The following is a 13,375-nucleotide window of genomic DNA, read 5'->3' on the forward strand; positions in this document are numbered from 1 at the left end:
TACTTATTATTTTTTCAGAACATGCATATATATTATATATATAAATAATAATGTATACAATCGGGTTTAACTTATAATTATCGAATCAGAAAACCCCTATACAATCTCAAGTAAAAATTAAACCAGCATATTTATTATTATGTCTTATGGTGGTTTTAGTGCAGATATTATAAACTATAAACTAAACTATATTAAAAGGTACAATGTAATAGGTACATTGTGTACCGTGTGCACTTATAAATTATATACATAATGAAACTCCAGTATCATAATTCCTTATTAAGAATTTAAAATAAAATAAATAAACTTAAAAGTTTTAAAATGAGTTATCATTCTCTCGTTTAAATGGTATTCAATTAATTTAAAACGTATATATAAGTAGGTAATTATATTAAGTATTTATATATGTATCAATAAATTGTATATAAATAAATTTATGATTAGATAGGTACGTTATACAATTAAATTTATAGATAATACCTATATAATATTATATATACCCAAAAACTTAAACAAAACCGTTAGATTAACAATTCTGTGGTTTTCTTTTTTAATATTCATAAAGGTTTATGCATTATACATACCTACAACCCAGGTATAGCGTGTATACCTATATACAATAACTACTTATACATATATATTGGGGATACTAGATGCACATAAGAGTCATTTTAAATACGTGTTTGCATTTTTAAAGTATCTATTAATATATTGATGTTAAATTATAAAAAAAAAATTCATCTAAATTTGATACCCATCATACAGCATAGGTATTATATATATATAAGGTATCTATTATAAATTAAAATATATACATATGTTACTTGGAAAATATAGCTGCAGTATGGTCATTATAAGTAATTAATACCTATATATATATATAATATATATACCTAGTTTATATATCTATTATATAGGTATAAGTGCCTATTATACACTTAATAATAAACGTAGGTATTTATATATTTTAAGCCACATATTATTATATACTGCAAATTATATACCTATATCAAGTCGAGCTAGTAAAACTAGAATTTTAATAATGTATACTCTGCGTGTACCTATGTGTACCTACATGTGATGCATAATATACGATGTATATATATTTAAAATCGAAAAACATTATGATATTATTTATCACTTACAGAAAGTTTAGTGTAGGCATAATTATATTATAAATTCGTCGTGAACTTACCACAGACGTGTTATAGAGTGGTCCACCGGGTACGCGTGATATTGGATAGTCTGCCAACATGATGTTATTTTCGCGTGTGTTCCGTACTGTTTATAGGTATAATAATATACCTATGTTGTATAGAAAAAAATACGTCGTCACTCGCGATCGTCGTATAGATGCAAGTGGCGTAAGTGTGAGCGAGAGTGTACGCCGCGGCGGTCGACGTCCCGTCAGTAGAATAATATTAGTTTTGTGATGGCGATCATCACTCGGTATCAATAAAAAAATATAGTTTCAATGCGACGTTTAAAATAGGCGATACTCTACGACTTGTGTCATAATAATATCAATTATACGTATCAAATATGATGTATATATTACGCATGTATGTGTACAAGTATAAAACGGATGACTATTATTCGCTTAGCGGACAACGAAAATCGTGCATTTTTCAAACCGGCGCGTGTGACAAACGAAACCGAATGAAAAACATTATATAGAGTCAAAAAAAAAAACTGATAAGAAAAAAAACAACTGTGTGTGAATCGAATCGAAAACGACAATAATAACGCGTACAACGTTGCGCAAGACCGCGATGATTATACCGTAACGGGCAATGTGTGTAGACTGTTCGGGACCGCGATCGGAGCGACTGTACGCGGACGGAGGACCGTAGTCGGCGGCGGCGGCGTCTCGCTACAAGTGGGCGGAGCTTGACGGGGTCCCGGCGGCCAATGGACGGACACGCCCACGTTTGGCGTGCGTCGTCGTCGCGTTTCCCCGCCGCCCGACCGACCGACCGCGAGTAAACCGCAATTAAATAGGGGCGCCCGGGACACGCCCCACCGCGGCGGTGCTCCTTTGCCCCCACCGACGCCGCCGACGACACCGCCACCACCGGCGACGGCGTTGACGACGACGACGCTGGACCCGCCGCCGCCGCCGACACTATAGTATATAATATAATACGAGGAGGCGCGCGGCACCGAAAGTGGCGCCGCGCCGGTGTCGCCCGGTCGACGATCGATATTTTACATTTTACCGCGCTGGGCGGCGACGCTGTATTTTCATAACATTATAAGACATTACATTATATACCGCGGTATACGCGAACTCATTATATATAAGTGTAGGTAGATCGGTAGGTATATTATAATATGTGGATAAGTACTTTCATGGAAAAAATCTACCAAACGCTCGTAAACTTATACGTAGTAGTCATATATATATCGCGTTAATACTTCTAATATAATATCCTGGATATATTATAAAGTTATAGCCTTTTGGCTTTTGCAGGGTTCGCTTTTGACGGATGCCATCGCTTGTCAGTCGTTCAGGCAATCAGGCGGATCTGATGACGTGGTATATACTCGCATTATACATATATACGCGCGTCGTAGGTATATAAAAATATAAATAATATTTTTTACCTTTATATTTATCGTTTATATATCGACTGCTCACTGCCGATTTAACTCGGTTCCCATATCCTATCGGACGTTATTTGTTTCTAAATATTTTAATATAGGAACTTTTATTATATATAGGTAACCTCATTGCAGCTATTTATGCTAAAATTAAACTTACAAGCTGATCGTCATATACCTATTGGCGCAATTTCACACGACGAGCAAACTTAAATGTATATAGAAATAATAAATAAATATATTATCGACCGAACTCAAACGCGGGTTTTTTTCATAATTCTATATATTTAGGTATATCAATATAAATTGTTTGAAACAAATCATATAATATTATAGTTTAAATGTTTTATATATATATATATAACATGCTTAAATAAAATATATATATAGATTTTTTCAATGTACATTATACATATATACCTATATTGAAAATCCTACTGCAGATGTTTCCATCCCTGGAAATTACCCGATCAGCACCCTTAGTAGGTGGTCTGCACAATTGTTATAACCGATGTACGATATAATATCATATAATATTCTGGCCAGCAGTGTAGGTATTTATATCGTATATGCCAATATGCCATACGATCTTAATGTATAAATTCCGCTTTATATATAAACCACGCAATTTTGCAGCACGTGCTGTGAAACACGTGTATTATTATATTGCGTAATATGCACGCGCATTAGCGTGAACATTGTCGCTAATATACTCGTTTATATTATAATACATACATTATACATATTATAATACATTTAGTATATAATATACATTTATATACCTATAATATAAAAATAAGATACGATAAAAAGTTTAATAAAATTGTCTTTTTGTATTATTACTAATAATATAATAATTTTGATTTAAGTATTAATATAATAATTACTATAATATAAGTATATAATTACATATTATTATGTGTTCATCAGTTGATTTTTATAAAAGTGTGCAAAATGATTTAAATTATATACAGTGGTAATAGTACGCAGTATACCTACCTCTATATATAGGTATATATTGTAAACAAAAAATATATTTTTTAAGCAATATAAAAAACTGTCCGTGTCAAAGTGCAACGCAATATACAGATACAATCTATAGATACATCTATATAAAATAATTTATAAATATAATGTACTATTTTTGTAGTATTATGTTAATATGTATACAATAAGGGTAAGTTTATAAGCGTATATCATATGATTATACTTATATAAGTGAGCTAAATATAGTAAATATTATATTATATAATACATATGAGCATTGAGCATGTGTTGTATATATTCAATATACATATTATAATTTACGTATAATTTTTATGTAATATTATATAAAGACCTTTATCGTATACATATTATTGTGTTTTTCAGCAAATACAAACATATTATACGTACATGTATAGTAGCGCACCTATTATAGCAGAAAATCGCACTCACAAGTATAATTGAATATTCATGATTCATAAATTTATTTAATGTGATGCTCTGCTATAATTCACTTGCAATAGTCTTTATACAATATATAGTTGAAAACCATCATAGATTAAACTGCAGTACCTACCACAAACAATGCAATTTATACAAACCACAAACTATTAAATAGGTACATATACCTAAATATGTCTGATGAATTTTCGCATTAAATTAATTTAAAGTTATAGAAACGCTCATGCAAAGCATATATTATTTTCTTTGGGCGTAAACACAACACCATTAATCATTTGTAGTATTAACTATCTCAAAAATCTAAATGTTTAGTGTTTAATTATTATATCTATTATTATTTTTAGTTTACCAACCATATCATTAGTCATTACTCATTAGTCGTTAGAATATGAGAAATTTAAACGAATAATTAATGCTAATTTATTGGTTATATACTATACACCAGCTAATACTAATAGATAAGTACAACTTAGGTATATATACTATGTATAGTATAAATACTACCATACCTTATTTATAATGCCCAAATATATAAGTATAGATATATTTAGAAACTAATATGTCCCATTCTAAGTTTTTTATTCAAGTATACAAAGTATTTACAAATTGCTTGCATAGGTACAGTCCAAGTAAAGTATTATTATTCAAAGTTAGATTGACTTATTAAATTAAAATATATTGTTTTCTTGAGGTAATACTTTAATATACCTAAATAACTGAAATAGCTTATATTTAGCTTATAGTTATATATTTATAAGCTTCTATTTATTTATTTAACTGTTATGTATTTAAATATAGGTATAACTGTATAAGTATTAATAATATATAAGATGTTTTTTTCAAGTGTTTGTATCATGTTAGTTAAAAGTTTAACTTCAAAATTTAATCATTATAGGTACAGTGAATTTTTAAAATTTTTAAACGAATATTAGTCGTTGCGTGCCTGCAGACGTACCTATATACCGTTTTGTTTACTCTTATATGTATGTGACGTTAGAGTTATGTACGCTCTATGTGTTATTGTTATGGATAAGCTTGGCAAACTACTGAGGAAATCTCGATAAGCCGCTTATATGAGTATTTGGTCAATATTTTATTTTTTTTATAGCTATGATAAATTAGTAGAAACTTTAATAAAAAATATAATTGAATCGAATTACCTATATTTTTCCAAACAATAGTTGTAGCTGTAATCAAAAGTAAAAGATCTTAAAACTCGGTAGGCCAATATTACTTTGCTTTTCCGGCTCTGCAATTCATTTAGCCTGCTGCAGGAAGTATAAACATATACAATAAAAATGCATACTTATACTTCAATACTTGTACTACATAATGTTTTTTTATATTTTATTTCTACAACAATTATACTAATAATTAAGTATAAAACAATTCACTCATGAACTTTGTATTTGAATGGAACATTTGTTAAAAATATAGGTAGGTACATATTATATAATATATAATATACATAAATATACAATACCCGGGTATGTACGTAAAATTAAGGTGAATTTGTAAATATAGTTTCACATCCATTATTTACACCATTTATAATAGATAGGTATATAAGCTATTTCATCACAGGTATAACAAAAAATGTTGTTATGATACTGCAGATATAATGTAATGTAATTATTAAACAACACCTTCAATATAGTCAAAAATAATTAAAGGAGAAAAAACAATTACCGTTTTGTAAAAAATACATTTAGAAAATTAGTTTTTTAGTTTACCTATACTTCGTGAGAAAAGTCATATACATGTAATAAATTGCTTACAAATTACAATAATCACCTATACTGATATAAATTCGTATACATCCTATTTTTTATAGGTTCCTACCTATACATAGCTAATACGGAAATAGTGCAGTGCAATACATGATGAAAGTTAAAGTGCACATACGAGGAATTTATGTGTTTACGATAAACAATAGAAATAAGATTCGCTAGTTAAAATATGTGTTTTATTTCTTATAGACATTATATTTTATTTATTGAAGATGCACACCAAACGTAGAAAACTATATTTATATTATTCGAATAAAATATATATATATATATTATACACAATATACATAGATACAGCTATATAGTATGGTTGAAGATAAAAACCAAAAACTAGAAAAAGCTAATGATATAATGATGATGATATTATAACAAAAAAAAAAAAAAATGAAGACTCTATAATTGAGTATTTAATGACGAGACCGTGTGTTTAACGAGTTTTTGGCCAATTGAATTTTACAATGTATATAGTAGCTGGTACCTTTATGTATTATACATGTGACTGTGTATGTGTGTAGAACAGTGTGAGAGCGACGGACCAAATTTCTATTGCAATTTCCGCTACCCCTATATTTAAGGTACATTAAACCGGTTGGGTTTGTTCTTCTGTATAGTATTTCTGTTGTAATGGGTTCGATGCGCGTATAGATCAACCGGCACGTAGCACGCCGGACTCTGCAGTTTCTTATACACACGTACACATAAAGTGAATGAGAGGATGATAAACAGACGGACAGGCAGCCGGACGGAATGAACGCGAGAGAGGAGAGAGAATAATATGTATTAGATATAGATGGAAAAGAAAAAAAATACCGCCATCAAGGAGGAAATCATTTGTCCTCAGCAGCAGCGGTCGTGTCTGCATCAGAACCGATTTTTCAGCGATCTTTCGTCGTCGTCGGCTTAATGATACGACCCAAAGGCGCCACCGTCATAGCATTATATATATATGTTCGATGCACTCACACACACACACACAGATACAGACACAAGCTCGTTAACCAAACATTAGGCGCTTTCTGGTACCTCCCCTGTTATCTCCACCACTACACCCCACCACACGGCACCACCCACATTGTGTTTGTATATGCTATATATGTACACGGTACGCGCACACAAATGTACATGCGTGGCGTATATCAACACTTATACATACACTCTGCGCAGCATATTTAATTTTCGTGTTTTCATAATGTAAGTATAAATATAGATATATATTATATGCCGCGTGCCGACTAAATTAATTTCGTGTAATCAATTTCCCAGATCACGTACCGATATATATATATATGTGTACATACGCGATACGCAAGTCGCATATTTATATATAGGTACTGTATAGTGGTAACACACGCGCATTAGGTATAACGACGGAGACGTTTTAAATACATACATACATATATGTATAGGAAAAGCATGACTTGTTTGGACAAGTCAGAGAGTAAAATGAATAAACATGGGTAAAAAATATAAATAATATGGATAGGTAGGTACTGATAAATACACAACACCACAATAGTAATATATATATATATATATATATGTTCGATGCACTCACACACACACACACAGATACAGACACAAGCTCGTTAACCAAACATTAGGCGCTTTCTGGTACCTCCCCTGTTATCTCCACCACTACACCCCCCACACGGCACCACCCACATTGTGTTTGTATATGCTATATATGTACACGGTACGAGCACACAAATGTACATGCGTGGCGTATATCAACACTTATACATACACTCTGCGCAGCATATTTAATTTTCGTGTTTTCATAATGTAAGTATAAATATAGATATATATTATATGCCGCGTGCCGACTAAATTAATTTCGTGTAATCAATTTCCCAGATCACGTACCGATATATATATATATATGTGTACATACGCAAGTCGCATATTTATATATAGGTACTGTATAGTGGTAACACACGCGCATTAGGTATAACGACGGAGACGTTTTAAATACATACATACATATATGTATAGGAAAAGCATGACTTGTTTGGACAAGTCAGAGAGTAAAATGAATAAACATGGGTAAAAAATATAAATAATATGGATAGGTAGGTACTGATAAATACACAACACCACAATAGTAATATATAATATATATATATATACAATGTATATTATACATCTAGTGGTTTTCTACTTTTGGCCATTCGTGCACGTCCTGCAGCGGCTGGCTGGTGGGTGCTAAATACGAGACGTGGAAAAATCGACCGTCGTTAACAAACTAAATATATTAAAAACACCGATGTATATATATATATTATGTATAACATCGTAAACTAGCACGTCGCGTTTCAACCGGCCATTTCATTTGTTTTAAAAATGACGCCACTATACTTGTATTATATATAGGTACCTATTATTATATACGTATAATGTATACGTATATTTTAAATAGTGTACACAATTCACAAACTAGGTACAGTTAGATAATTATGTATTAATATATACCATAGGTATATATATGATCGACAAAGTCTGCTGATGTACCTATACCTAAAGCGTACAACACGTATATGATTCGACTTCTATACCCAAAAATAAAATTTTAATTTATAACCGCTCTATGCAACTAAATTCTACGTATACTATATACTATACCTAAATAAATTAAAAGTAGTTTGAAGCTTGGTAATCGGATAAAAATGTGTACATATAAGGACACATTATTAGAAGATTCGGCGAAATGTTGAATGTGGACACGTTATAATATATATAAACTATAACTAATAATATTATATTTTACCTCATAATTCCTATATTCTGTATAGTATAAATATGTATATTTATTTATTAAGTATACAACTATATAATATAAATACTATATCGAAATATAATTTGAAAATATATTTTAATAAATGTGATAGTACCATATAGAACAGCAATTAAAAACTTTAGATTTTAATCTTGAAAGATAAATTTTAATATGTTCTATATGTATGCATACCTACACAATAGTCCATCTTAGGTATATACAGTGTATCTAGTTTATATGTAATAAAGTTTTGTACATCTGATAAACAAGACTACCCACTTATTATTTCGTTGATAATATCACACGCTAGATGAAAAACGACAATTGAGATACTTATTATATCATGTATGAAAATATTTTCTTGGAGTATAAGAAGTTAAGGAGTAAAAACTTAAGAGTTTACTAATAATTATTTAAATTTCAAATTTATTTGTAGATACCATATCAAAAATAAAAAAGTTTTCTATGAAAAAAATCAAAATCAAAAATCTTTAATTTTCAAAAACAATTACCGATTCTGTCCCAATTATATTAATACCAAACGTTTTACGGGTTCAGTGGTTCTACTCGATAGGTATTTATTATAAAATATCGTACTTGCATTATGGCACCGACTATACCATCGCGATGATCACCACTGTACGGCCCATAAAGTATAGACTGTATACAGCCTACTATTTATACAGGTATAATATAGGTTTAGCAAGTACCTAGGTTAATATGTATATACACATACATAGTATAGGTACCTATGTGTATTGTAATTTATAATATTATTTTTGTTTCTATTATATTACTACTATTATCATCATTATTACAGTCGCGTAGACAATGGGCAATTTTTGACTGCTACAGGATTGCGGTAACGGATTGCTACCGGAGGTGACACGTGCGAGCGCGTTTAACTTGGCGAGGCGCGTAGAAATATCCGATTATTAGGGAAACGCGCGGACGGTTGCCGACGGGGCGCGACGATTTACCTATCCACATATTATATTTTGTGTTTATATATATATAACACACAAGCGGTCCGCGGCGATGTATGTGGGGCGGAGTACTTTTAAGCACCGAGTGTATATTTAAATGGGTGTGCGCTAACGCTTGTAAATATATACACATATACACGGTTATCGGATGTGTTCATATTATATAATAATATAGTATATATGTATATTATACGAGTGTGTATACGGAGCTAAAATAATAATACCGAGGAAGAGCGCATTGGACTCATTTGACAAGGTGCCCGATGTATAATATTAATACAACAATATGTGTATATTAAATATAATATTATATTATTGACTAATTGAAGGCATTTTAAACGCCACAGCACACACTCACACCTCCTGTGTATTATAATAACTAACCATTATTACATCATAATACACACGCTGCCGCACTAATGATAGACGAGTTTTATCTATACACGAGTATGTATAGGCTGGAATTAGGAGTTTTTTTTTTTTTGCCAAAAACAAAAAAAAAGTCCCGGGGCGTGAATCACGAGAGTTAATCTAATGACCGAACAAATTAGTATATGTGTGTGGTTTTTTATACATATATAATATTATATATACAACAATCGATAACAAATTATTTGTAGTAGGTATAAACTATATAGCCATTAATGCCATTATACATTTTAATCTTATATTATTCCTATACGACATTGCAGTATATGTACTTATAAAACGTTTTTACATTATCTATTATAATATAGTTTATAGGATTGTAATTACATTGTAGAAGTATACTATAGATAGTTACACTTAAATATATTTAAAATATAATATTATAGTATATACCTAATTGCGGCGGTATTCTGCAGTTTCAGCATGTGTAATAAAAATTTATAGCAGTGTTTATAAAGTTTATGGATATACCTACAACCAGCAGTTAATTAAAAAAATAACTAATTATGAGACGAACATGCTTTAATAGGTATATAGGTAAATATAATTATTATATCTGCATTACATATTTAGATGGATACATTAGTATGTTATTAAAAAAAAGGGAGATGTACCTACCTATTTTGACATTTTGTAGGTCACTGTAAAGCATGTGTTAAATTTGAATTTAATGATGAATTATTATTGTATACGAGAAATGATGGTCCGTCGACCTATATTTCAAAGCATATTTTTTTATATTATATTTATATTGTTATTGGTAATTTATTTTTCTATTACCTATTAATAATAGTTCAGTTAACTTGTTTTTTCTAAAAATAAATTGCATACGTTTTTTAATAAAAATGTTAATATAATTTCATACATTATATATTACAATCTATTATCTTGCTAAATAGTTGATATTATAACCTGTAGATCAATATAATGTATCGGCGTACCGTAGAACGGTGTGTATAAATTCGTAATATCAATAGCATAAAATTAATATTAATATTTTTTAAATTGAGTTATTTATAACAAATAATGATATAATATGCAACAGCAAAATGTTTCAAATTCATATCAATAACAATACTCATATTTTTTGAATTATATGATGAAATAACTAAAATTGATTTTTTATATTTAAATGTCTAATTTTGTCAACATTTAAACTTCAAGCGCTTATAAAAAAAGGCCTTTATTAAGTAGTTTCAAAATTTTTAATCTTGTTTTAAATTTATACACTTTTTTACTCGCAAACAAACATTTTATCAAACACGAATAAAAAAAAAAAATAAATATTTTCAAAACACCATAACCTCCATATCATCTAAACCCATTATCATGGACCTATATTATCCTTAATACATAAAATCAAAAACTATTCGTTCGAATTTAGATTGTTATACGTGCCAACATTTTCAAATAAATTATATACATTAAATAATTTACGGTTTAAAAAGAAAGGGAAAATATTCTCATTTTAAAAACAGATGTTTGTATTTCCATTTGACACTCCGTAAGTACCTATAATACAAAAAAATCTGAAGAACTTGAAAATATGGTTTTAAATAAGAAAACAATTGGTTATACCTTTAGAGATTCAAATTCGGAATTTTGTCACACGGGACACTAGTATATATACCTAATATCATCACTTCCCATTTTTGGAAGATTATCCATGCTGTTAAGATTGGACGCATAGGTGACGTTATCTTATATGTAATATATTTATTATATTCACTAGATTCTTATATGGATAAATAATTATTTTTATACTATACTATATACCTAAATTAAAACTAATTGTATTTGCACAATTATATGAAAGTTTGTAAAATTCCAATGAAACCTTGATAATCTTTGGTATGCCCATTATATGTAGTATATCTATAAATTCTACTTTGCAGATAGCCGAAAATACTCACAAGTCTGAAAAACTGTAACCCAAAGCTAATGCAACTCGAATTAACGATGCATTGAACCTCCCATCATAATCTATTTTTTTTCTAATTACAATTAACCATTTGTAGCATATGTTTATTATGTAGTGTACAATGTACATAATTTATATTATGTGTAATGTTTATGCGTATGGGTGTGTGTTAATATCCCGCAGTAAAAATTCGTCGAGTCGACTGCAGCAAAAATCAACATCATACACATGCTGCGGTTGATAGGGTGCATCAAACGTGATCTGAAACGTTTCACCCACGTTAGATGAAGCCCAAATATATTATATGATGACAATTTGTAGTAATAGTATATATACATACTTCCAAAACGGAAATGAACAAAGTAACCGTCATTATCATATTATACTGAGCTACATATAGTAAAGTATTTATATCATATATTTTATTAAGTATTTAAAATGTCTAACCGGATGAAGGGCTCGAAATATAATCAAAGAATTTAATATTTGTCATCGTCTTGTCAAAACATTTATAAATAATTAGGTATATTTACCTATTTATACTCCAGTGTCAAGTAGTTAATAAACTTATTAAAATAAATTATAGGGTATTTTATAGGGTTTTTAGGAAATAACTAATTTATGCGATTTAATAAAATATACATTTTCAAGGGAATAAAAATATATGTGTAGGTATAGCTAATATTTTAATAGATATATAAATATTAAATATATCATATTAAATAATATCTCTTTTTATCATTAAGTTTAAATATTAATTGAACTTTTAAAATAAAAGTAGTTGAATTTATATTTTATTTATACTTTTATAATGGCGTGTTCAATGTAGACAGTAAAGCAAAAAAAGCTAGTGTATAAATAAACTTTCAACATAACGTACCGAATAATTTATATTTTATAATTTAAAACTCTATATTACATAACATTATTATAAATCGTATTTTTAACTTGATAAAAATAAAATTACTTACAAGTTGTTTCAAAAACAGCATTTTAACTTCTATTTTGTTGCTCATTTAAAAAATACAATATTACTAAAAACTTAATAATAACAGTTTCGTGAAAATATCATAAATCAAAATGCATAATAAACTTTAATTTGTATTTATTTAAAGTTAGGTAAAAATAAGATAATTTGTATCGCTATTATTTTTTAATGAATTAAAAATATTTTAAAACAAAAATTTAATCTTTTACAAGGATAATGAACATAATATTATACAAATCACAAAATTATCTGAGAAAAAACCATAAAATATTTTTATATCATTACTTTAAAAATACAATTATTACATTGTTTAAGATACCTATACATGATATAATAACCTTCAGTTTTCGATTAGAGTAATTTTAAAATGCTCTTATATCTATATATACAACTTATTGTGGTTTAGGAAAATTATAGACTTATACAAGTTACAAAAGA

The 13,375-nt window shown here is 29.0% G+C and overlaps 1 protein-coding gene across 3 annotated transcripts in view; it reads right to left on the reverse strand.

Annotated features, from left to right (window-relative positions):
- LOC114131094 (transcription factor Sp9) overlaps nucleotides 1-13,375 on the reverse strand; it is a 71,749-nt gene that overhangs the window by 17,243 nt on the left and 41,131 nt on the right. The window contains exon 1 of one of the 3 annotated variants that reach the window (XM_050199363.1): nucleotides 1,196-1,889. The exons of the other annotated variants lie outside the window; for them this stretch is intronic. Within the exon in view, the coding sequence (XP_050055320.1) occupies nucleotides 1,196-1,255 (60 nt within the window). The 5' untranslated portion in view covers nucleotides 1,256-1,889. Of the gene's footprint in view, nucleotides 1-1,195; nucleotides 1,890-13,375 lie in introns of those variants that run through there. 3 annotated transcript variants of the gene reach the window in all.

Source organism: Aphis gossypii, chromosome 2 (genome assembly GCF_020184175.1).
Source record: "Aphis gossypii isolate Hap1 chromosome 2, ASM2018417v2, whole genome shotgun sequence".
Lineage (NCBI taxonomy): Eukaryota > Metazoa > Arthropoda > Insecta > Hemiptera > Aphididae > Aphis > Aphis gossypii.